Below are 27,714 nucleotides of genomic sequence, written 5' to 3' on the forward strand. Positions count from 1 at the left end.
GCATTACATTTGGAAAAGACTGCATTATGATTTGTTTACGACTTGTTACTGTTGACTTGGGACCTGATTTGGGACTTGAGTGCAACTATGACTTGCAAAACAATGACATGGTCCCACCTCTGGTACCTTTTTAGAACACAGTAACAAATATTGCATTGTGCATTTTGGATGTTTTTAATTATTTTGATGTGTCAATCATCGAGCACCACCATCAGGCCCATTGTAATTATAATACTTTGTATTTTGTGCTAATTAGCAAATGTTAGCATACGAGTACGCTGAACTAAAATGGTGATCATGGTCAGCAATATACCTGCTAATCATCGGCATATTAGCATTGCCAGCATGCCTGTAGACTCATATTTTCTAATCTGTATTTTATTATCTTGTGAAATCCTGAATAATTTAGCCATTTTAGCCCACTAACAATCATTTAAACAAAATTAACTTAAAGGGGAAACATCCTGCTTACAACTCCAGGCTACGAAACATTTGACATTGAATTGCAATTTGACATTGTTTCATTGTAAAAGGCAACAACACTAAAAGGTGGCAAACCACAGCTTTATTACACATGATAAAGTTTTATTTAACAAGTTTATGGATATCTTTTATTTTAATAGTTGCAGGTGGTGAAGGGCAGCATGGAGGGAATAAGGAGAAGAATAAAACTCTTAAGGAAACATTTACTTCTTATAGCACCTTCTGCCCTTCAACCATACATGCAAGTCTAACTATGAATAAAAGATGTAACAAAAGATTGACACCCACCCAAAAAAAAAAAAAAAAAAAAACACACCCGCAAAAACACAAAATCCATTTCCATTTTGTTTCAATTAACAGGACGATTTCAAAACTTTGTTAGCTGCGGTCGGACCGTCGAGAACAGTGAAGTTACTTCTCAGTTCAAGAAAACGCGACGGCGCTTAGATGTGCAGGAGGAAGAACTTCAAGCCTCTAATGAAGTTTCTCGTCTACCCTTTGAAAGAGTGAAAGCTCTGTTATACTCCACCCCTCAGCTTGACCCCCCCCTTCACTCACACACGCACACACACACACACACGCATGTGCAGACACTCAAACGCACACAAAAAACACACATTCCAGCATCCCCATTAGCAATTCATGAGCAGCGTCTCATTAGACTTTAAGTTTTACCATAGGCCTCTGAAGTATATGGCTGGAGCAGTTATTAATATTTCATAGTCTCCCATTGAGGAGCTAAAAACGAAGTCGACCCGCTTCCGCTACAAAGTGACTCGCGCTCCTCTTTTTTTTTCTCTTCTTCTACTTCTTTTTTACCCCCTCTTTTCCCTGTTCGTTAGACTGTCTCTCTCTCCCCCTCTCCTCGCCGTTTGCTCCTCCGCCGCCGCTTTCTCTCTTCAGCTTCCTCGCTTCCGATCCTTCTCTGCCACACAGACCTTAACTCAAACTGACTTAATTGGGCTGTCTTTGTTCTGGGAAATGTGGGCATACCTTCCCCTTCTCCCCAGCAAAGAGAGAAAGGAGAAGTAGAAAGTGAAGAGGGGAGGGAAACGATGGAGGAGAAACCTGAGTGAACCCTGATTGCTCTGCGAGTACTCCCTGTGCCATACTCGGGTTAGGAGGGGGGGGTTTGGCGGTGGGAGGGGAGGGTGGGATGGGATAATGTGAGTGTGTGTGATTGTGTGTATGTGGAGAGAAAGATGGGGAGGGGAGTCTCGAGGGTTCACGGGGTGTCTGTCAGACTGGCAGACAGGAGCTCTGCCCCCGAAACAAACCCATGCATGAATAAGTCAATAAAGCCATGTCTGTGCAGTGTGTGTGTGTGTGTGTGTGTGTGTGTGTGTGTGTGAGAGGCAAGAGGAGAGGATCAGATGAGGATGAGGGTGATGATGCTTCTTGTTTCCCAGCGTCTGTGACAATGAGACAGACGCCACATTCCCTTGCAATGAGAAACAGACTGAGAGAAAGAGAGGAAGAGTGATCAAAACCAGAGTTAGACTGAGGAGGGGGGGGGGAGAAGATCGCTTTGAATTGGTTGGGACAGTTACAGCATGCTCGCACGTTGCACGAAATTGGTTGGAAGCAAAAGTATGTGGGAATACGCTCGGCGCTGCGTGAGAGTGTGTTGGGGTTCTACACAGGCCTCAAACTGAGACCCGAAACCCAGATGAACCCAAATGAACCCAGATGAACCCGACTGATACTGCTGAATGTGACCCCCGAAATCAACTCAAACCAAAGGCTATGTTTTCTGTCATATCTCTGACAAAGAGATGTGATTTATTCTGATTGGCAAAGGTCTAACTTATGTATGTGGACAGCCAAACATTACACCCATATGTGATCGTTGGAACATGTCATTCCTAAATCATGATCATTTATCTCCTAGTAGATTTTGGAACCTGGCTGCAGGGATCTGCCAGCGCATTAGGAAAGTCCAGCACTGATGTTTGCTGATCACGCTCAGAGTTGGTGCTGTAGCTCAAAGGTGTTGGATGAGGTTGAGGTCGGGGCTCTGTGCAGGCTGTTCCAGCGTCCAACTGGGAAATCTGTTTCTTCGTGGACAGGGCTTTGTGCATTTCCATGGTAGACAGGAAAGGGAAAACACAAACTCTTGCCACAAAATCAGAAACACACTATTGTCTAAAATATCATGTTTCATTTTCTCAAATTTGACTTGACCGTTCAAACAGTTGTAATCAAGTCGAGTTATCTCAGCAGGAGTTGTAGAGATGCCAGTTACCAATTCTCTTGCTATTGTATATCAAGATGGTGTTGCAGTCTCTACATTTTACACAGCCAGTGTGGAGTTCTGCTCAAACCTGGCCTGTACCCACGTCTTTAAGACCCAACACAGCTGAACTTAAAGAGTACTGCCAAATTTTACCTGAACCCAACCCAAGGCCCAAAGCTACATTTTTGCTTTATTTCACACAGTCAGAGCAAAGAAGAAAACTTTATAGGTAAATTACATCCGCGGAAGACCAAACCAGAACCCAAGCCCGAAGCTTGAACAACACAAGAACCCAAAATCTGACCCAAAAATCAATATCCTGCGAGAATGCATGGGTTTGGTCCATGTAGCAGAACTCTAAGCTGGTGTTTTTTCCTCCATTTTGACAACAGGCCATGATGTTTCCACAATTCAGAGGCCTCCCCAAATCATTACAGACTTGACAAAGCGCCCATTTTGAATTATGTCATCCATTACTGACTGTTAGCTGTGTTACGTGAGCTCATAAAGCTAATGCAATAGCCATAGCCATACCTTGACCATAGTTTGTTTGCCACACCTCTGTCCGTTACCTTAAACTTACCATGGTTGTCATGTGCATATTGTAGTAACACTGGCACTGGACTTTATAAAATGTTACCACTGATCATAATCTGTAGAGTTTTGCAGAATCCTCCAATATCAAGATTCTGTCTGACAATAGGGTTGAGCACACATGGACACCGATGATTTACCATAGGTTACTGTACATTATCAAGATGTAACCAGAGTAGACAGGCTATAGGGAGACAAACTTGAGACAACTCCGTAAAACCTGAAATGTAGAATGTCAGTTTCAAAATGAAAATGTCAACAGAGGAATCCGCCATCACTAACAAGACCGTCGTGTTCATCGTTCCTGGCGGGAAAAGGTGCCAAACTGAAGCTTAAAGCAAAGATGTTGATGACTCACGGCCCCAACCAGCTGGTTCAGAGGGGTATACGGTATAAAGGACCCCCGCAACCATGTGTGGTCCTTGCTAGATAGCCCCCTAAGTTCCAAAAGGTGAGTTGTCTTTATCTTCTGGGCACAAGATAAAGAATTTCACTTCTCTGGACTATTTTTACAATCATAAATGTGCAAAAAATATTAGGCAGATGGGTCCAGTAGTATGTGAGATTAGCTGCAGATGGAAAGATGTGCACATATATAAAAAATATGAGCCCTCCTGGTTTACGCCTTGTGGAGATAATACCCTTTGAAAATAAATCAGAACCTGCCCTGAGTCTAGACATACAAAACAAAACGTGAATTCTGCAACCTGACCTGAACCTGATCCCAAACCCAATACTTTGTGGCGACCAGCTGGGTTCAGTTCAAGTAGCAGAACTTCAGAGAGGGTTAAGGTTGGTGAGGGGTACGACCTTTAGGCGGTAATATGTTGAGACTCTGCAATTACTGCTCCCTTGACACACATGTACTCGTCAATGTGACGAACTAGTCCCAGGCAATGAAATAAATGATTTAATAAGAGCCACTGAAGTCAGAGAGAGGGAAAGAAAAGAGACGTGGGGAGGAGGGAGGAAGGAGGGGTGAGACAGTGACACAGAGAAAGAAATTGAGGATGGAAACAATTCAGTGTCCTTGGAAACCAATAAGGCTAATTTGAATTTGAGACTGAGGACTTCTTCTCTCGTCTTTCGCCTCGTATGACCTCCCCAATCAGTTTAATCTCTCTCTGCTCATCCCTCCCAGATGCTCTCCCTCCTTTCCTCCCTCTCTGCTTTCTCCCTCCCATCCGTCGTTCAATACCGCTCACTCTCACCAAAGCAGATTTCTTTCCATGACGGATGGGCTCTGTGAACACTCGCCCAAAAGCTCTGTCAGATCTTCTGCTCGCGTAGTAAAAGCTGAGAGGCGGGTGGTTCACTTGGGGACATGCGTGGCATTATGGGGTGGGGAGTGAGGGAGTCAAGAAGGGGCTTTGGTTCGGGGTACTTAGCGTCATTTTGGTGTCTTTGTCAATGCCTGGTTCTTGTTGTGGTCGGCCAGGCATTGACCATGTCAGCCATGGGAAAGCTGCTGCACGCACATTGGCGCTTTCAACAGAGGAGTAGGGGGGTGGGGGGGCTTTGTTTTTTCAAGGTCTCCCTCTTTTTTTCTGCTCTCACCCCATCAATTTTCCCCACGCATTATTTCTTCAGTCTCTGTGGTTCTCCAACGAGCCCGCTGTCTCGTAGGCATCTTTACAAGTCCTCCTCTTTCAACATCTTACCCATAACCCCCTCCAGCCTTTCTCTCCTCACTTCGTTCTGCCCTCACTTTTCCTCCCCGTCTCTCTTTCTCTCTCTGTCTACGATGGTCATGTCTCATGGGGGAAGACAGTTGGCAGGATGCAGGCTTGCTGCCATGGCAACAGGAACCCTCCCTCTCCCTAAGGTCTCCTTAGCAACTAGTAGCTTGGCATTGTAGTAATGAGCCGGCCCAGCATGCCATGCTAGCGAAGCAAGAGATGTGTGTGTGTTAGTGTGTGTGGCTTTGTCTTTGCAAGGGTGATACGCACACTGTCAGAGTGGGGTTTGACTTCTGCTGTAATGTCAATTGATAATACAGCACAAGAAGTTCTGTTAAAGTTATGGTTTGCAAATATGCATATCCTTTTACCCCCCACGTGTTGTCAAACATTTGTCAATTTCCCAGATTGTATCCACTAAATTGAAATGTATAGCCTCGTCATGGAAGAATGACAGTCAGCGCACAACACACAGAGGAACAGCTTTGGACCTTTTTTTCCTTTTGAAAATTGGCATACTTCAAAAGAGCACATCTGATGAGAGGTGTGTTTCTCTCAAAAGAAATTTGAGTTCTCAAAAAGTGTGACAGTGTGAATTGGCAGAATCATTTACTGGGAAAAATAATCAATCTCAACTCACATCGCCTTGAATTTTTGAGAAGTGTAGTCACTGCTGGCTGAATAAAAAAAGGACTAATTGAATCAAACGATACCGTGAAGTATTTATTACAGGCAATGAGTGTGTATTCTTCTCATAAATTTGCTGTCATTACGATTCCTGTCTTGCTTTTGTATATGAGTGTGGCCCCCAAAGCAGGTATCAAGTTACAGAGAAGCAATTAAAGATTACGCTAATGATGATCCATTATGAACAGGGACACACCGAACAGGTTGAGGTGAAATATGATCCAAACAGATCAGTGTATGGATTTCTGTTTTATAAATGTTGCAATCAGAGGTCATTGTGAGGATTCCAGCGATATATTGAACTGTAAAAGTCTGTGATGTTCGAACCTGGTTTCAGACCTCTGAACTGCACATCTCTGTTAGTTATTAAAATTGGTGTTGTGCTTCTCGAAGGTTGTTTCAGGTAGGAGCTTTGCTACCTGCATGAGAAACAGTGACACCATTGCAACAAAAAAAGGCAAGAAGTGTGGATTCGATTGATGCAACTACTCAGGTTGTTGTAAATTGAATACAGATACAACTTTTATGAATTTTAAATTTTTTTTAAGTCCATCTTAATACCACACTGGCATGCCAAACATATGTTGCAAGAGTATCGGTTGCTGTAGTCATTCCTCCTCTTCATTCTGGCTGTGAAGCAATACCCTCGTAAAGCGACTACAATGTAAGAAATGGGGGCCAAAATCCAGTCCCTATTATTTTGTACTAATGGACCGTAAATTGGGGAAATAATCACTTGGTTATGCTGAAGCCTCCCATTGAGGGGATCACTTTTGTGGAGGACTATACTGTGAAAAATGGAAGACAAAACCCAAGGTCCACATTCAATGGAAAGTTAAGCCAAAGCTACAATGAAGTAGTCTCAGTTACAGAATTTGAGAACGCACTGACCTGACAGTTAATTCCAGTACTAAGATGTATCCGCCCTCAGCAAGCTGTTCTTACAAAGTGTTTGTATGTTTTCTTACTTAAAGTAATGCACCCAAAGTCATACATATCCCATGTATTTTGAAAGGCTGTTATCATGTGACCAATGATAACAGCAGTAAACAAGGAGGCAGTCCAGAGCGGTCTTGTAGGCGGGCAGGTCAGGGTGGTGGTTGGGTCATGTGTTTGGAAGCGTACGAATTTTGTTTGAACTTTAAATCATTTTAAGGTACATCCTCACTATGTTTCTTTTCCTAAACCAAACCACAGTAACTTAAATTACCTTAACTTCAACCTGTGCAACTGTATGTTAATTATGTATCTGTATGTTGATGACATAACATTATTCATGGGGCACTAATTCATAGGATATCATACGAACTGTTCTTTGAGGATATGTTGCCCTCAGCAACTAAACAAGGAAACTCTATCCAAAAAAAAATTCAAGGCATTAATTATAATATATGCCCCCACTCCCCCACCCCCCCACTTTTAAATGTGCTCAAAATGTCCCCACCCAATATATTGATGAAAAAATATAAATTAAAAACTTGCTATCCTATGGCAGGAAACTCAAATAAATGTAACACATTGCCATAATTCTTATTATACTGGTTCTAGTATTGCTGCAGTTCTGTGTGTGGTTTGTCCAGCTGGTGTTGCCATACCTTAGCAGAGGCAGTTGCTCAACTTTTGTGGGCACATAAAATTAATGTTAAAAACAGTACTGTCTCTTTACGTAGTTACTTTCAAATGTAGTAAAAGGTGGAAAACTAGAATGTAATATGAGTGTTACGTGGGCGATATCACTGTCAATTGTGATAATTTTTTAAAATGATATTCAAATAATAATTTATGAATGGTTATCTCATAATGCTAGCTAGCTAACATACGTTCCGTGCATATTACACTTGCTAGCTTTGCGTAAAGTTAAGATCCATTAATGTCCCCATCAGTTGTTGATGGGAAACTTATTATTGTAACACTGTACCAACAGTAACACTTCACTTCATTCAGGACATGCGTGAAAAGGTAACATTTAAGTCAGACAATTTGGTCACCCCCAACGCTGACCCCATGTTTACAGCCTTAGAACAATTTCATTCTTAATGCGGTACTGATTTTGGCAAACAACACAGACTTTAACCATGGATTATGTCCCTAATTTAAAATAATGTTGGTGCTCAATGGATGTATCACTGACAGACAGTGTTGGGCAGTAACACGTTACTAGTAATGCATTACAGTAATAATATTACTTTTTCCAGTAATGAGTAATGTAACTGAAATCTAATAAAATTCCATTAATACTATAACAGTTACCCCAAAATCAAACAACTCATTACAATGTTACTTTTCTTATCACATCACTACTGACATCAGCGGACCCATTTCCATAATCGTCGCTCTGCGCAGGCACGTCACAAAGCAGCACGCTAGTTTGGAAGATGGAAACACTTACCTTAAGTGGCTTGAAATATTCTTATTAATCTAATTTTGTCGGGAAGAAAGGTGACAAGAGCACCGTTGCTGCGGTATCAAAACTAAAACTCTTTCCACTTTTTGGGGGAGATACGCAATTACCAATTTCATAGGGTGTAACTGTAAAGCAATATAACAAGTAGTGTAACGAATTACTGTTGGCAGAAAAAGTAAAGTAAAATCATTACTTTTGAAAAGAGTAATGAGTAATAGATATGTAACTTTTGGATGGGGCAAAACCTGCCTTCTCCTCCAGAATGAATGAAATAAACCACAATGGCAATTCAATAAGCCACTGATGTTCTCTGCTTATGTACTTAATATAAGTTGGTATTTGATACTTTAATCAAGCAGCAGTTAGCTAGCGAGAAAAAGATCTGAATATTCAACAATAACTCCTTTTTGAAAACTATGATGAATATTCAGTACAAAGAGTTGAATACTCATGGCCGTGATTAAGTGGCTTTTCAGGTGTACTTTGGATTAAATCAAACTAACCTTTAATTGAGTTAGAGACACTTTAAAACAAGCTGATCACCTCTTGTTCAGATGTTTTCATTCAAGGCTGCAGTGCTGTGTTTAGAAACTCTCTAAGTTATGGATGTAAGGCCAAAGGTTGATCTCATTATTTGAACATAAGAGATAGTTGTTATTCCTGTAACAAGTTGTGTGGCAGTGTTCGGTGTTTGCGAGCATGTTCCCATCCCTCCAATTCTTCAAGTCAATCTAGCCTTTGTTACTTTTTTATTAATGTGCCATTCAGAGTGTCTCAGCCCGTGTTTCTGCCAGTGTATCAGCTTTTGACTGTGGATCAGTGCATTTGTTGGAGGTGTCGCACAGCCTCAGCGTGTGGATGGATGTGACAGCTGAGTGTTGAGGTGGGTGGTGCTCTCCTGAGACCTGATGGCAGGTGTGATCAGGCCTGTTTCTCAGCTTCTCCTTTGGCTCCCATAGGTGTCACGATGCTCCACCTGGCGTGTGAAAGCTCCCAGGGGAGGGATAGAAATCACAGCTGTGGAGGTGACTCCTTTTTATGAGAGTGAGTCAAAGGTGGAGGTGACAAACTACATTTACTTTTTTTAACTGTAATTGAAGGGCTTTATTTATGTATTTGCGCAGTTTTCAGGTGTTGTTGGCAGCACCTTTTCATATAAATACTGCATCAGAAATTGGCTGCATCATAGGTAGTTATAATATGAAATGGTCCAAGCCATTAAGTCATCTATGCAGACAAAGATTATGTGCAATATGCCCTCAGGTTGTTTTGTTTTCGCCTCTCAAGTTGGTTGACAAGGCTTACTCGTTGCTCTCTGCCTTGTGAAGTAGCTTGATAGCTAAAAAATCATACAAACAATCATGCTGAATAGTTTCACTTTCTAAAACCTTGAATAGAAATATTGTTCTTAGAAATCTCCACGCAGTTGATAACATCATGTAATGTGATTTTATTCAATTATTGTAGGGGAACAATAGACAAACTGTTGCCTAATCCTCTGGTTCATTTGGCAGCTAGCTCGTAGGTTTTACCAAAGAGGGGCTGACAATACAAATCAGAGATGCTTCACACAGATGAAAATCAAAAAAGTCAAGAGGGATGAGGAAAAATATCCATTTTACTGTTTTTATTCATTAAAAAAAAACCTTCCCAAAAGTGACAATACATTGCTGTGATATATGGGTTTATGACACAGGAACACCTCACCTCCACTTGGACTGAACTGATTGGATTTTGGTGGTCAGAGGTCAAAGGTCACTTTGACTTACTGTTTGTCTCATTCTCGTGAATGTGATAGCTTAAGAACAACTTAACACTTTCCCCGCCAGAGTATTATTTTTAAGTTGCCAGCCATCGCAAGCATTTTTTATCCTTTTCACTAATCCTTCAAGACCCACAGAATAATTTGTTCTATGAATCATCATCATCATTATCAACACTTAAGTCTGTGCATTGTCAGAAAACAAAAACAACATTTTGGACAAAAAACCTAGTCTTTTTCAAGTACAAAATCAGTTTCACATTTCCGTGTTTTTTTCCTCATTTCCTTACATTAGTTTGAATGATAAAATAATAATAATGATAATAATAATAATAATATTGCCACGTTCAGTGTCAATACTGTTTCTCCCTCTCCTCTGTGGTCATTTTGTCCGTGTGTCGCTGTCACCGTCATGGCGATCCTGTTTCGTCCCACCAACTTTGTTTGCTTCTTTGTCCAAATCGGATTCAGATTGTTGATCAAAACGGGAATTGTCAGAGTCTGACTCCATCAACATTCCCATAGCTTGAGCAACCGTCGGCGCTGGCATTTTCGTGCAGTTTACAAGCTGCTACATTTCTGTAAACAACATCTTCAGGTTTCCATTTGATTTCTTCATTTGTTTTTTGGACACGGTAGTGCTGTTCTATTTCGCAAGAGGTGTAACAGTGCCCCCCATCTTATAACAGTGAAAACATGGATTGTCGGAATATCTCCTCAGTGGCGGGGAAGCGTTGTGTCATAAATGACAGAAAATCTTGTTATAGGCAGAGAATCTGTTAAGAGATTTCTTCAAATTTGGCACAAATGTTCACTCTGACTTAAGTTTGAACCAATTAGATTTTGGTGGTTAAAGGTCAAGGTCACTGAGACCTTGCATCCATCCCGTTCTCATGAATGCAATATCCTAGGAATGCTTGAAGGGAATTTCCTCAAATTTGGTACAAACGTCCACAAATTTGGCACAGACGTCCACTTGGACTCAAGAATGAACTGATTAGAATTTGTTTGTCAACATGTTTTTGACCATAACTCCAGAATTCATGCGCCAACTATGACACAATTTCACGTAAAAGTCAAATAGGATAAAATGATGAAATTATGACATTTTATATCCGAGAGGACAAAGGTTAACTTCACCGTGACATCACAATGTTCTACATAAACCCTGCTCTGGCCATTACTCAGCATCATAACTCAGGATCAGAAGGAGAGACATTTGGTCAGATACTGAACTGGTGACACTAAGCTTAGGTCTCCAACTTGAAACTGTGCTGATTGTACAGATCTTCTGTGCTGCCAGGTTGAAGATGTGTGTGAAGCATCCGTGTTTTAGAATTTGTAGCTTCTTTTCAGAAAGATACACATGAGCCTGGACAGACATGGACGTAAACTGTGACCTGAGTGGTTGGCAAAGGCATACTACTGGAAGGTGGTAATTCTAGCTGAAGATAGTCCGTAACTTTTATAACAGAATTGAAACACAACAGCGAGTTTTACTGAATTTCTACGACAGCAAGAAGACCACTACTGTACTTCATTAGAATGTAAGCAAATTCCTGGAGCAGGACAGAACGGTGTTCCTTCCCCCCGGTGTTCGTGATGTAAGGAAAGCCAACAGGAAGGAAGCACCACTCATGGCCACGCCGGGTTCATCACTCTTGCTGGCTGTGGCCTGAGGACTGGGCATCTCTGGCACGCAGAGAGGATTTTCCGATCCCCTGCCCCGCTTTCAGATGCTCGTTAATCTGCCGGCTCTATTTTTATCTGCCCTCTCCTCCCGCCCCCGGGCTCTCCGCCTTCACTCGGCTCCTTATGTCCATCCGCAGAGAGGGAGGCAGCCTCGGCAGGCCGGCAGCTCCAATTAGAGGCATCTCCGCTGGGGACTGGGCTTGCTGTCCGCCTCTGGCCCCTCAGGCTCTCTTCCCATCTACCTTTCTCAGGTTAGCTCCAGACGATGCCTCGCTCCCTGCCTCCCTCCACCCATCTTTTCCCCTCCCTGTCTGCCTTGTTTCTCTGTCTCCCCCCCCCAGAGCTTGTGGAGCTCCACAGGGAGTAAGGGGAAGTGAAAGGCCTTCTGTCGCCTGAGGGCTGGCTCTAGTCCCTCGGCTGTACTTTGAGGAGAAGTTAACTGGTGCACCTTTCAGAGGCGTCCTCAGTACAACTGCTGGAGACACTAACTCTGATCGTATTGTCACAGCTACTGCGAGTGTACAACTGCTGCTACCACTGTAAACACTATAATGCATCCCCCATGCAGAGAAAGGAAGGTTTGTGTTGTCTGTAGGACCATCATGACTCAAACAACCTGCCAATTACAAACAAAACTTACAAATGTAATTCCAGCTTCAAAGGGTTTGTTTTAACCTGCTGAATTAGAGCTTTCAGTCTTTTTGTAAAATCTTCTTTACACAACAAAATCATCTTAAAAGTATGTCATAACAGAGAATCTCTTTAAAACTGGATCTTTAGGCGACTGCTAAATACTGTCGTGTTGTCACAAATATCAAATTGTAGAAACATATTGATTCTGAATATTTTAATTGGTTTCAATCCTCATTTTCTGCTGTGTTTATACACCAGTACCAGCTGTGCTCTCTCGCTCTTACTTATTGTTAATGGTAACTGCAGTCATCTGGCTGTTCTTTGCTGCTAACTAAGAAAAGTCCTCGTCATGTTATACCCTTGTTATATTTATCTTTTGATAAAATTTTTAACTTCTTTGCCCTCAATGTCGGTTTTTCCCATTATTGAAAATGGCATCAAATATTTTTATTTTTCAAGGTATTGTATTGACGTTAAATATCAGTATTGTGATAACACTGCTATTAATATGCGACTACGTGGCGGAGTCCTGCACAGGTCTGATTTTAAGACCTGGCTCCAAACCGGAACTTGTAATACCACACCAGCCCCACAACCCACACATATGAGTGACTGGTTCCACACCCTAACTCAACAACAAAAGGTCCACAGCACAACCTGAAACCGCAGATTCTATAATAACCATGCGCCGTTCAAATTAGTCAGTTAGGCAGTACATGTAAAGTGATCTTTTAAGGCCTTTTTATGCAATTTAAATGAATATTTTTTGCTTATTTTCACAACAATAGTTTAATCCAACTTAAGTTTATTTATAAAATCCAATATCACAAATCACAATTTGCCTCAGAGAGCTTTACAGCATGCAACATCCCTCTGTCCTTTGGACCCTCACAGCAGATAAGGAAAAACTCCCCAGTAAAAACCCTTTGTTGGGAAAAAACAGTTAGCATGCCTGTTGGTTAAGCACCTGATTGAAGCTGCTCTCATATTCCAGCTGGTGCAAAATACAAAGCGGCCACACAAAGTCAGCAGTCACAGGATTAAAACATAGTTAAACATTCAATTAAATTATTTTATTTAAATATATTTAACATCCAACACCCGTCATCTGACCTGCATGTTCTTAATTTTTACTTTAATTCTCACTCAGACCTGAACCCAAAAATAACATTAAGACAAAATACCTGGTGAATAATGTTTTTGTTTTTTTAAAGTAAATCAAACATGTCTTAAATAAAGCATCCCAGTTGCTGTTGTGACTATCAGCAACGTCCAGTATTTGCAGCTCTCTGTGTTATTCAGGATGTTTCAACAGTCACACTCTTGTTGTAGAAGTGTGACTGCACGTCTTTATTGTAACCGATTGCTCTGTGCTGCTGCTAGCCTTGTACACAACTAACTTATTGTGTCTCTTGAATGGTCCTAGCTACACCGCATTCATCTGGATCCTCTGACCTATTATTTTCCTGCAATCCAGCAAAAGAATAGCATCTTTCTCCCCAGCTCATCCCCCACCCAAACCCCGCATGCTCACACCTTCTCCAACCCCATTAATCCCTCAGCCTCCCACTTCTTTATTTCCCTTCAAAGAGACAAGCACTGCCCGTGACATCAGTCACAGGAAGTGAATCTTTAGCGTTGACTAATTTCCATCGATTGCCTCCAGACAGGCTTAGTAGACGAGACCCATTCCCACACAGAGCTGGCTGCTCTCATTTAAGTCTCCCCGCCTGCAGAAAATGCTTCACAATGAACGCAGTCAGCGCTTTTATCTTCTCCCCCACTCCTGCTTATTATCAAATAAATGCGCGGTATAGAGAGATACCCATTGACAGGACCGTGCATAATGACTCCTGGCTGTGTGAAATGGATTAATAAATAATGGTTGAGCAAGGGGAGAAAACGGATTTGCCTAGTCCCACTACTTCTGAACAAGGCGGCGTACAACAATCCCCACAACACTCGGCTGGATTGTGCCGGACCACATCTATGGGAGCGGCGCATGGAATTTAAAACGCAACCCTCCTCTTGAATGCACCGTGGAATGTGTCATAAATTAGAGGTGGGCTCTTTAAAATGTGAAGCAGAAAGCACTATAAAACCCACTACATGATGTTCTACTGAATCCTCTAAAGAATCCCCTCCAAGAGACTTCTCTCCTGTGAGGATAGAGAGGTAAAAGCAGCCTATAAAAATGTCCAGGAGCAGAACTCCTCTGCAACCTGTTCCCCGTCTCGCTGCTGACAGAGCTGCAGCAGAAGGTAAATCAGTTTCCTTTTTGCTTCTGCTTTCACGCTCTCATGAGTATACCGACGGTTCAAACACACACATCCTGCAGTTTCCATGTGCAAACTCAATCGAACAGGCACACAGTCGAGCCCACAAACACTGGAGGCCTTCTTGTTTTTAACAAAGCATCCTCATCCATCGCCTGTCAGTGACATATTGCTTCATTAACGCTCTTGGCTTTGTGTATATTGACAGCTTTTTCAAAATGGCAGAGAGTAAAAGTGTTCCCGCCGCCTGCTCTGCACCAAAGGGGCTTAAACAGACTATAAAACCCAAACTGAGACTGTGCTAGTGAAGTGTGCTCTGACTGCCACTGTACCCCTGTGCCAAAGTAATAAGTCTGTCTGAGACACGGGGTGAAAAGGTCTCAATCTCCTTAACGCTAGATTAAGGAGCAGCTTGATCAAGGCGTCTTAAGTGCTTCATTTTGGAATCAGGATCGATAGCCGCTAAGAAGAATTGAGCTAGGAGCTTCGGAAGGTAGAGCTGATTGAATAGAGGCTAATGACTTCTCAGAAGCCCCCTTACACTGGAGGAATGGCTCGTACTGTATACACTTGCTTGTGTTTTTTTCTTTAAGCAATTTATTTTCCGGTCCTCAAATGATACAGAAAAGGTTATTCTATCCCCTCGCTCCTGTTGTCACAACAAGCAGACAACGTAGCAGGGCCTGCCTTGTTTTAGCGCTTACATGCTAACACACACACACTGGTGAAAAACATGTTTTCTACAACAGTAAGGCGGCGGTGTGACGTAGTGGGGGTCAATCTGGACGTATTTTGAAGACCCATGAAAACCTGTGCTTGTTTTTCTTGGCTCCCAATAACTGCTCGACCAATTACGTCTATCAACGCCGCGCCCAGCCTCAATCGCTATGATCCGACCAATCCCCACCCTGTCTCTGTGGTTTCAGGGTGAAACCCAGCTGAGGAGTGCCCAGAATTAACCAGGATTAGCCTTGGATTGTCGGGGATTACTCAGGCTGGAGAGGGATTAAGTATGATTGCCAGTTTGGGGTGGGGGTGTGTGGGGGGGCAGATGTGTGTGAGTCCGTGTGCGCGTGCACATCGAGGCGAACATGTGTCAAGTTGTGAAACATATATGATGGCATTTGTTTACATGTCCAGCATGTGTGTGTACAGTGCTGCCTGGGTGGAAAAATTTGATTTGATTTCCACATCTTGTACAGCCTGCAAAGAGGTGTGGAAATATCTGGACACTGTTTTTCCCTCCATGGAGTGACAAGGTCCAGTACACAGATATACTGTATTTTGATATTAGTTGTGTAGAATTAATATAGGAGGCTTTCCTCTGCTCAGACACAAAGCTCCGCTGAGAGAATTGCTTGTAACAGAGAGACAGCAAGAGGAAAAAGGGTGCAAAGGGTTACATCATTCTCGTTGCTATGCAACACAAACTGGATAATTTTCAATAGATGTAATTAGCGTTACCTAGCTAACCCAGACTACAAAAGGGACAAGGGGGTTGAAAATAATAATAATCAAGGAAATTAGCCATTGCTCTGTTATTGCTATTTTGAAATAGAGGATGTGGGCTCGCAGCACCCCACTGAAGAGAACACAGTTTCTGATCATTTAAAAAGTTGTTTGGAGATGGGATCTCAATAAAATCATACAATCTACAATCATATAGAGAGGAATCAACATTCTCAGTCTGACGCAGTTTTAACACAAAGGTTGCATTTCTCGAGGGTCTACTGTGCTGGATTTAATTAGACTCTTCACATGTTCCTGTTATTCCATCCATACCCTGTATGTTCACTTCAGAATGCCAAGAGGAGGATGTTAAAGGGACAATCCACCAATTTGAACCACTTTACTGATCTGTGTTAACTGTCTGTGGTGGCTCTAAGGAAGCTTTCCAGAGTCTGACAATATAATTAACTTTACAATGCTGTTGCATTATGGGAAATGTGTTTTTACTGTGGAATCAAAGACAGGACATTCTGGCCGATTTTTACCATAATTTTTTTAACCCCCCTCTTGTGAGTCTCCTAACTCCACCCAATTGTCAGACTTGTACATCAACCGGTCTCACTCCGAAGTCGTCGAAATCTGGTGCTTGGGTGGTAACTTTCGGCGTCAGACTCTGATGAAAAAAACTGTCCTTGCATGTCAGCATACTTCAGCATCCATCAGGGGGAAATGCGGGAGTACAAAAATGAAAGTTAAGGTGGCGAAAGTCCGAGTAGGGTTTTACCTGGGAGGGCGGTATTTGCTTCCCGTAAGATTGTAAAGCCAAATCTTGTTTTTGTTCTAAGCCAACCATGTGTGTGTTTTGGCAAAAACGTAACCACGTGTGTTTGTTGTTGATGGGAAAAAACCCCACATCAATTTGCGTTGTTATTAAAAAAAAACAAACACTTGGTTACAGTAGGAAAATATCATGTTTTGGCTTAAAATATTGTGGTGATATCTCAGCAAATAAAACAAACGCTTTTCGTGGCACTATCCTCGTGTAAAGGACAGTGTTGGGTTGCTAAAAAACACCCACGTTTGGTGCCTAAAAAGCAGCTTGACAGGCGTCTCGCCGAGATGCCGCGCCATCCACCATGCCTCCACCTCTTGATGACAAAGTCAGCTCATATACTATGTAACTTCAGAAACGTTGATATACGAATGTACAAATTTGCAGATATGTACAATGCCAACATCTTCTTCTGGTGCCTGGGTTGCCCAACTTTATGGAAGTACAACTCTAAATTGCTGGAGGGGCTCTATGAAGCAATCACAGCTCAAGATCCACTGAGCTTTCAACCACATCACCTGGTCTTCACATGATTAACATTTTAATTTGTACAAGCAAGTTAGAGTCAGGGTTTGTGTCATCTATAATTATATATATAGACGTACCAGATATTGAGCTTCATCTCCATGACAACTGAGCAAACTCTACTCACTAATGAAGACTGTGTGATATGGTTGAAAGCTCTGGAAATAGTTAAAGAACACACTCTGAGTTGGGATTGTATAGTCAAAGTATTTCCAAGATCAAATGCCAACTATCCAAACTGTATTATATGGTTACATGTAAATGTTCAGCTGTAATTATGCAGCATTATAGAGTGATGCAGTATGACGCTGTTCAAAGTCAGTATATACCATCATACTGGTCACTAACCAGTACGCTCAAACCCAGTCATAAATTGTTGGCTGGTCTGGCATTTTGAAAAAGGGAAAAGTGGGAGAATTCTGTGTTTAGACAGATCTGTGTGTCCACGGGCCATTAGCTAACCACTGGACTGACTATCCCCTGACTCAGTGAAAGCAGCAGTGTGTCAGGGTCAAACTCAGTCACTATTAATGTATAATATACAGTAGTGGAGCTGGATACAGTGCAACGTGTTCCCTGAAGAGAAGGGAGGGTGGATGTGAGGACAGATTCAGTCACCGTTCTCTCTGCAACAGTCCATCTCCTCCTGCATTAGCAGAAAGGCAAAGGCTGAGAGCAGAGGGAGCAGGCATCTCCTCTTCAGAATCACTCTTTCTGACAACTTAATATATACACCAAGGCAGGGATGGCCGGCTATGTGCCACAGAGGGCTGAGAGTCTGCAGGTTTCATTCCAGCCGAAGACTACACTGGCGGTTCTCACTGATCGGCTCCTTCTCTGTGGCTGACAGTGTGCTAATCAGTGACATCTCCTGCTATATAGCCTTTGATTGCAGCGATAACCTGGAGACTCTCCGCCTTGCCTTTTCTTTCTAACCCTGCATCAGAGTCACAGTGATATACCGGACTCATGCTGGACTCATTAAAGGCTCTGTATGTGACATTCAGAACATGAATATAGCAGCAAACCACTATAACTACTATGTAGAGATACAGTGGAGTAATGGCGTCCTGAGCAGAAAATGAAGTCACGCAACTTGTGGAAAGCCGGTCTGGCCACATGTGCATGTCAGTGCATGTGTGTTCACTTTGCACTACACTTGGGACAGCGTTCATTACAGAAATGTAGCGCTTACCCTCCAGTTCCCCCTAGTTAACACCATTAGGTCTGCCAGCACTGTTGCCATTGTTTAGCACCGTTAACTGCTAGCTGCTGGTTCAGCCCCGTCTGTGTTGAGATGCGTGTTCAGATAACTTATACGCTCTGTAGCCCCTTCAAAGTGATAATTGGAAGGTTCGTTGATTATTCCTTTTGTCATCTTATTGTGGTGGTGTCCTAATTCTTGCACTTACCCAGCAACACTACAGAGCAAGTGCTCTCAAAGTTTTGATGACTAAGGGCCCATCCCAGTACCCTCCCTTAGTTCCCCTTAGGGGTAGGTGTGTCCCAATTCATAGGGAAAGACTTCAACCCCTACCTCTCATTGCTTCATTTCGAGGGCCAAGGGGTAGTGGCCAAGGACTAAGGGGTAGTGGACATGGGGGGGTATTGGGATTGGGCCTAATTGCCAATTGAAGGAGCCAGAGTATGACTGAGGGCAGCACAGGAAGAATGCACATATGTATAAATTCCATATTAAACTGCTGACTTTAGCTAGTTGCACTAACATCGATGATGGAACTTAATTACTGTGATACTCGCAAGGTGCTACTAGTTGTCTTCTTCTTGTCAGAACCTTTCCACACGTTGTCATTCCCAACCTGGCAGACGCAGTTTGATGCAGAAGAGGAGCAGTGTATTAAATGTAGGCTAATGAAAGTGAAGTATGGGCTGCAACAGTCTCTGTTGTCTCTCTGATTAATGCCATGGTTGTGTAGTTCGTGACGTTTTGGTGGGCGACCCTCTCTTGGCAGGTTTGTTGTGGTTGTGGGATGATCAAACCCAACCCTGATCCGCACTTCTCCAGAACTTTATCCCCAACCTGTTTGGAGAGTTCCTCGGTTTTCACAGTGCCTCTTGCTTGGTGGTACCCGTTGCGTAGTGGTGCTGCAGACTCTGTGGCCAGGTATATGTATATTACGATCATGTGACACTTAGACTTAACTCAGGTGGACTTTATCTAACAAATTATGTGATTTTTGAAGGTAATTGGTATCACCAGGTCTAGCAAAGGGCGTGGATATATAGGCCTGTGCTTGCACCAATTCTAACTATTTAGTGTAACAAAAAATAAATAAATAAATAAAAAGGTTGTAATGCAACAAAGGGGGCAGCGATTACTTTTGCAAGGTATTGCATGTGACTAAAGGGAGGATTTATTGCAGGGCTGTTTCATTAGACTGCTTTACTTTTAGGTAGGTGTACCTAATAAACTGGCAACTAATTGTACATGGACTTAATCATTATGCAAAGACACCAAATAGGAAGAAACAGCAAATATAAAACCTTACTGGTTATTGATTGAAACACTACAACGAGTTTAAAGAAGAAATACTGTGTTACATAGCCATAACCTAAATTGTTTGCTGATATTCCTCACACATACTATGAATGAGTTTTGTGAGGAGACAGCATATCAAGATTGAAAGACTCTGGAGGCCTCTTAAAGCTTCATGTGTCTTTTTCTATTTTGTCAATGATTAATTGGATTCTTATTGCTCTCCTGTGTTCAGGTAATGTGGCTGACAATCACACATCACCATATTTGGGCAAAGAAACTATCACATTAGGTGCCAGTGGTGGTGAGCATCAGCATTAAATGTTCACTTTTAGCAGTTTCAGTTGGCAAACATCAGTCTGAGTCTTTAAAGGAGGTCAGCTTAATCTTAATATATATACAGAGAGCTGCCACATTATAGTGCTATACAATATATCAGCAGGTGAAGGCACAGCAGTCTACTGTCGTGGTATAATCGTTGTTCTGGTAGTTGTAGCTCTCTCTCTCCCCTCACACACACGCACACACAGAAACACACACACACGCGACTGCTAATCACAGCTTGGTACAGGTAGTGAGACGTTGGGACTACTGGTGATTGAGCCTCCCTGGTGAATTGGAAGCAGGAATCTGACAGACTCAGATAAAAGGCTGTTTGGAGTTGCCTGCAGCATCAAACAGCATCAGCCACCTCCCCTCCTCTCTCCCCCCGCTCTCCTCCCCACCATCACCTCCCCTCTCTTCATTTCTCCCTCTTTTGGTTTACTCTGTTGCCATGGCTACGCCCAGCCGGAGCCGTCATGTTGTGGAGGAACCTGTCAGGGTGCCGCTCTCAGATCACCTGATGCAGGTCGCCTCCACTGGCGGCCTCTTTCACACGGCGTCATCGTTCAATTTGCCTTTGATAAAGTCTGCGTTCCGTGTAGCGCGCCGCGGCTGAGAAGTGCAGTCGGCCCATTTCGTCGCACGCGTTGAGCTTCTGCAATTTTGTCGACCTGGTGTTTTAGAGAGGACCCCCGTGAGCAGCAGAGAAAAACATAAATACATCTCTCCTATCCAATTTCCACGTCTGTGAAGAGTCAAAGCAGCGTGATTTGAGTGGAGGATGGGATGAAATTACCTGTTAGCAGTCATGCTGAGGGGATGGGAGTGTGTTTAGGGGGCTTTTCTACATGAATGAGAATAGTAGTAGGTAGGATACAAGGCTGATTTGAAACCCACTTAAAGCTGAATTCCCCCTGTAAACATTTTGCGAGAAACATATTACTCGCTGATCTGGATGCTGTGCTGCACATAATACGCTGCTACAACAAAGAGCCGTCACCTCTTTTAGCTGGCTGTCCAGTTCGCAGCCATGCGGCTCTGTACGCTGCCAGAGTATGAGAGGGGGTATGGATTGTGCTGAAGGGTGAAATGTAAGCTGGCCCCCCATTGAGCACAGATTTGCATCACCTGCTGTTTGTTTCCGATACTTGCTCGCCTTTCAGTGCGAATGAATGAATGAAAGAGGGGAGGAGGAGGATGGAAGTTGTGTAAGGTGATGAGAGGATGGATGTGGGGAGAGAGGGAGAGAATGAGCAATGTCGTGATCAAGAGACGCTGGGACACAGAGAGGGAGATGAATGGGGCTGAGAGCAGGAAAATTGGACAGGAGGCGGGGAGTGAATGAAGATAGAGAATGGCTCGAGATATCAGGAGACAGAGATTGTGAGCTATGTGCAGGTAATAAACAAGGCAGAAATAGATAGATATCTCCAGAGAGGAAAAAGAAAAGTGTGTGATTGCGCGCATGGGGAAGAGGGTTGGGGTTGAGGAGGGTGGGGGGTTGTTCCTCCCAAAAGATCAGAAAAGGCAAAAAAGTGGGAAAGAGAGAGGAAGGTGGAAAGGGAGGAAAGCTGGAGAGAGTGTGAATAATGACACAAGCAGGAAAGATTTGGATGAACATGCTGTACTTAGACTAACTTGGCCAGCTGAGATGATGTGTATCCCTGCTAAGCTCTCCTTTAGGCAGGCTTAGATCTCATCAACTCACTCCAGGTTGGCACCGGCTTCAAATGCTGCTGCGGAGCCCTGGATTAACTATACAGCCGTCACTCAGACACTTTAACAGGGGTCTGGAGAGGCTTATCCTATACACCCGCACCCCCCCTCCGCACTCCACACCCACCCACAACCGACACATCCGTCTGTCTTCAAAGCTACTCACAGGAAGACTTCATCATAACGATATCTGCCGCCGTTGCCTACGGTCATGTTAATTGTGCCACGATTTTTAAAAGAGGTTAAATGAGCATATCCCTCTCCTCCGCTTCCCCCCCGTTCTCTTCCCCTCTGTCTTATTCCAGGCCTGTGTATGAGTGTTTCTTTTTTCATTCTGGTGCTCTTCCAGATCTTCTCCTGCCAAATCACGCCTCCCCCTCGCCAACCCCCCCCCCCCTTCCCTCCCTCCCCGTCTCTGCCTGGATCTTGGGCTCTCATATTTGTAGGCCCTGCAATCGATATGGGCTGTCTGTGATTGGGTTGCCTCGCGTGATTCATTTCTGTAACCTTGGTGATGGTTTGATGTGGAGGCTGCACCCATGTCCATATTATGACTCAGTGAGCGCGTGTGGAGAGGAGAGGCTGGTCAGGGGAGGTATCGATTGGTCCTTCACTCTCCCTGCCCTCTTTGCTCTCCCCTCCGTCTCCCTCTCTTTCTTTATCCATCTTTTTTCTCGCTCACCGTTGCAGCCTTGATAGTTTGGCCATAATTTGAAATGACTTTGTGTTCTCAAGAAATGATTATTTAACCCTAAATGTTCCCCTGGGTGTTAATGTTTATCTCTTCTTTTCTCTCTCTCTCCCCCCTCCCTGCCTTTTCCTCCCTTTCTCCCACCATCTTCGTCCCATCTATCTGTCTCTTTTCAGAATTCAATCAGACACAATCTGTCCCTGCACAGTCGCTTCATCCGGGTGCAAAATGAAGGGACGGGGAAGAGTTCGTGGTGGATGCTGAACCCAGAAGGAGGGAAGATGGGGAAAGGGCCCAGACGAAGGGCGGCCTCTATAGACAACGGCACTCGCTACCTGAAGACCAAGGGTCGCATTAGCCGCAAGAGAGCTGGAGCCATAGGCCTCGGACGGGGTCAAGGTCAGGGGGCCGGGCCCACAATGCAAAGCTCCCCAGAGCATGGCAGTCCAGCAGGGAAAGGAGGTGTGGGAATGGGGGGTGAGGAGTATGACACCTGGACGGACCTCCATTCCCGTACCTCCTCCTCTGCCTCCACACTGAGTGGCTGCCTATCCCCGATCCTGGCTGAGGCGGAGGCTGACGAACCGGAGGAGGGTGGACTGTCCTGTTCAGCCTCCCCTCGACTGTACCCCAGCCCCACCAGCACCCGCTCCCCGGCCCTAGGCACTGGGGGCCACTGCCCGACCGTGGAGCTGCCCCAGCTGACAGACCTGACAGGGGCTATCAGTCTAGATGAGAGTGGCTACCCGCAGCCACAGCAAATCAAATGCAATGGTTATCCCTACGTGCCTGCGCCCAAGGCAGAGGGCTCCTACTGCGGGCCCATGTATGGACAGCCTTCCATGGGCATGCTGCGGCATCACACTCCCATGGAGACCATCCAGGAGAACAAGCCAGTTAGCTTCCAGCGCCCAATGAGGGGCTACTCAGAGAACAACGCCCTGCAGAGTCTGCTCACTGGTGGTCCTCCGTACTGCAGCAAAGACACAGTACTGGGCCAGGGACGGGAAACACACACACTAATGACACAGGGGACCAATGGCGTTCACAGCCAGCACAGCCACAATCAGAATCGCAGCCACAATCATAACCACAATCACAGCCAAGAGCATGCTCACAATCCCAGTCTACACAATGGCCACGGCTCAGTCCATGACCAGAACACAGCCCGCCATCAGAACCACAATCAGGGTCACAAACACCAAGCCAGCCTCGACTACAGCCACAGCCACAAGCCCCACCCTGCCCATGACTATGGTGCGAGTCACGAGCACGGTCACAGTAACAAAGCCAGCCATGATCACACCCCTCGCTCCACCCAGAGTCACATGCACGACCACAACACCCATAACCCTATGCACAGCGGGCCTCACCCCCAGGCCCTCTCCCCACGGGTTAGCACCGACATCCTGCAGCCCTACAGCCTCAAGACCTCTAACCACTATGGGCCCCGGCCACACCTCCCAACATCGCCGTCCCTGCCGCCGAACCCTGCCGGCGTCATGGATGTTCCCCAGGATCCCTGCCGCCTGGCATCTGCGCCTCACCCCCGTCACCAGCCTTACCCCGGAGCTCACCATCAAGGTATGACCGACTCCTGGCACGGCTACTACCACAACAACCACCAGCCGGGGAACGCTGGTTACCAGGGGCAGCAGCACAACTCCCACAGTAGAATGGCTGCCAACCTGGAGATGGAGAACGTCCCTAATAGCCTGGACTGTGACGTAGACTCCATCCTGCTCAATGACTTTATGGACACAGAGAGCATGGACTTCAACTTTGACGGCTCTCTGTCCCAAGGCATGGGCATGGGGATGGGCATGAGCTTGGGGGCGTTTGCTTGCCCTCCACCAGCACACAGCAACCAGAGCTGGGTGCCAGGGTGAACCCAGGCCCGAGGGTTTGGATAGACACATGACCGCAAAGCTCACCCACTGGGCCAGGCTGCTGGTGGGCTATACCCTTGGACTGACTGACTGTGATTCTGTTTTTCTCAGACTGTAGAACAAAATACGTATTGTCATTTTGTTTCCTGGGGACTCCGTACACCCCCACATCCTACTCCCCCTCACCCTGTTTATAAAGCCTTCTGTCTCCATATTGAACCTGCCCCCAATGCGCCCAGTCCTAAAGCCCCCCTTGTTCATGCCCTTCAGTTTTTTTTTGTTTTGTTTTTTAAGGTCTCCTCCCAATCTCGTCCTGCCTGTCCTAAGCTCTCAAGCACTTTACATCCATCCTTTCCATACAGATGCAGTAACACAAAGACCAGGCAAAGTCACGTTGTGTGTTGGCTTAAGTTTAATGTATGCAATCCACTTTACAGTATTATCTCCTACTACAAAGGGGGTGTTGTTTTTGACTTGAGAACATGATCAAACAGCTGCATAAATATCTTTCAATGTAGAGGTGCTCTCAGATTGGGGGTTAAAAGACAGGGGAGGCTTTGAGGTTTAAGGATGAAGAATAAAGGAGGTTTTTAGAGGAAGAGGAAATAAGAACGTAAGGGTTGGAGGGATAGAAAGGAAGGGAACTCCAGGGTCAGTGTGACTTCTCTCCCTGGTGGACAGTGGTGTTTCCTGTTTGGTTCAAGGCAAGAGGACAGTCATACATCAGGCAACCATCAGCGCCACTCCAATGAAATGCAACGTCCCTTCTTTAATCTCCAAAGTAATGCCAGAGTGATGCATCACTATTGCAAATCTAATGCGCCACTCTGTGTTTTTCACCCCCCCACCCCCCCTCAACTCCGGACACACTGGCTTAATGTGTTTTGGCGAAAGTGATGATTAAAGTCACTCTGCTCTAAATGGGGGAGGGATTGAAAGGGGTGGTGTTGGAGAGGGGTTGGGGGGGGCATTGAGGGGAGATGATAGGAGAGGAGAAATGCAAATATTCCCTCTGTGCCTCTTCCTCTCCATTTTGTGGATTTATGTAGCTTTCCCCGTAATGAAATAAGCAACGATCAGAGCCTGCTGTACATCCTGAGGAGCTCTCTGATTGGCCTGCGCTGGGCTGCCTCAGTGTGGCTCCTTCACCGGCTGACCCCAGAACAGCTTACCGAGCAGCTGTGGTCAGGCCAGGATGTTGATGGAGCTGCCGTCCTCGGACCCCAGGTAACCTTGTCTAATTCACTAACACCCAGGTTCAAGCCCACTATGTGCTTTTACTCCTGCGAATTGCACGCTGATGAACAGCGTCAGCAGATTGCTATTTGGTGCTATCTCCTCTTCCCAGGCTCCCTCCTATCACGCCGCCCCATCCCGAGGTTACTCGGAGGGTAAACAAGAGTAATTAACCGCCAAACAAGATGGATGATTTATGCAAGTGTGTGTATTCGCTCATCGGCACAAAGTCATAATTCTTCCTCCCGCCAAGAACAAGGAGGGTGATTTTTGAGAGGTGATGCCCAGCGACAAGGTAAAGCGGCTGGCAAGCGGTGTGCTTATAGCATCCTTCAAGTCCTTCAAGCATCCCCTTAATAAGCGTCCCCCCGCCCCGTCCTGGCCATAGCTTTACTTTGCTGTCGTCTTTTCTTGTGCTCGTTCTGTGATTGTGCAGTTGTCTGTCCTGTTTCAATACAGCATGGATAGAAGCTTTCGTGTGCATTTTATTTTCTTCATTCCCAGAGGGAAAACAGGCAAAGGGGACATTGGCCAACCCTTGTCCTGGCACCTGTCCCACTCAAGATAGAGAAAATAGGAACAAGAGAGAGAAGAAAGGTAGATAGATACAGTGAGAGACTGAGCGGGAGGGAGGGAGCTACATGAGTAGGCAGGATCTGTGAGACTGAGAGAGATTTTCCAGCTCGGTAGCTTTCTGTAGAATTGGCTGTTTGAATCAGGCCAAATGTCAAGTGCTACTCAGCCAGCTCCAGCGAGCTTTGACCAGAAAGCCACTTCTCCCTCCTGATCAAGGACAATGACGGGTATTTCCATACACATTTCTTTTGCTTTCTTCTTTCCTTTTCATGAGTTAAGATGGCCCATTGTTGTAACCCAACTGTAATTTGTTCTCTGGCCTGTGTGCACTTGTGTGTCAAGCTTCTCGTGGGTGTGCGAGTGTGTGTGCGTGTGTGTAGCGCAGTGATGTACAAGAAATGATTAAGGGAATATTGTTGAGAACTAACTTGCCCTGGTATTGTCCATGCCTGGATGAGTGCAGCATACATAATATATACAGTTTATATTTATTGGTTAGGGAGACGGGTCTATGGAGGACCGCTCAGACCCCTCACTGCTTTGTCTTCTTGATGACAGAGAGGCAGAATGCTATTTCAGTTTGACTACATTTCATTCTGTACATAATCTATATTGAGAAAATTGTATTATAATTTTTTTGCAAATATCAATTTCTTTTCTAAAATGATGTATCTGCTCATCTGGTGACCGTAAAATAAAAACAAATACGAACATAGATGTTTTTTATTGTGTGTGTGTGTTTCTTCTTATTTGCATACATTATCACATGTGCACTGATGTCAGGTGGAAACCCTGTGTCTCCTGCATATTAAATCTCAATTCCAATACACCCCTTGCTTCTTCATCTTCAGTCCTACACCTCCGTTTTGTGTGTTCATGTTCAGGGGGAGGATGTTACGATTCTTGGTGGGATAGAGGGGTTAGATGTTAGGACTGAGTGGCCTTCAAAATAGAGGTTTGTCAGAGGCACACTTTAAACGGTGTTTTAGTAGAAACCCCCTGAAATGTATTTTCTTTGTTAATTAAGATTTTAAAATTACATTAACCACTATAAATCCATTATCTCGTTTAATGTAATTACATTGTATTATACTGTATTTTTTAATAGCAAGCATAAAAAAAGTAGTCTTCCGATATCTCGTTTGCACTATATGTTACATTGTTTTTGCTAATATGTGCACGACAGTCCCATATTTCCATGTCCTCTCTCCCCTTCTAATGGCATATGACGCCCAAGGTTTAACTACAGTCAAGCAGCAAAATTGCTGCCTGAGCAGGCAGGGTGGAAATATAGACACTGCAGGCAGTGTGAATGCACTGGGGCCCGTGAGGTAGGGGACCCCTAGAGAGAGTGGGCCCTCCAACAATGTGTTGGGTGGAGAATGGGCCCTTATGGATGACTGCCACCTTGAAAATAAACCTGTGTTCAAGGAAGAACTGTCATTAAATTAAAATTAGTGCCATTTGCAATACATGCCCTTGAAAAAGGGAAACCCATCTTTGTTTTTCTTTTTTCTTTTTTGTAAAATAGTC

General features: G+C 44.4%; 1 protein-coding gene across 1 annotated transcript in view; it reads left to right on the top strand.

Annotated features, from left to right (window-relative positions):
- The window catches only part of foxo6b (forkhead box O6 b), a 50,089-nt gene extending 23,193 nt beyond the window's left edge, over positions 1–26,896 (top strand). Inside the window, exon 2 of the mRNA XM_033638050.2 lies at positions 22,657–26,896. Within this exon, the coding sequence (XP_033493941.1) occupies positions 22,657–24,369 (1,713 nt within the window). The 3' untranslated portion in view covers positions 24,370–26,896. The remainder of the gene's footprint in view (positions 1–22,656) is intronic.
- Positions 26,897–27,714: the final 818 nt, after the last annotated feature.

The sequence above is a fragment of the Epinephelus lanceolatus genome, chromosome 16 (genome assembly GCF_041903045.1).
Source record: "Epinephelus lanceolatus isolate andai-2023 chromosome 16, ASM4190304v1, whole genome shotgun sequence".
NCBI classification, from domain to species: domain Eukaryota; kingdom Metazoa; phylum Chordata; class Actinopteri; order Perciformes; family Serranidae; genus Epinephelus; species Epinephelus lanceolatus.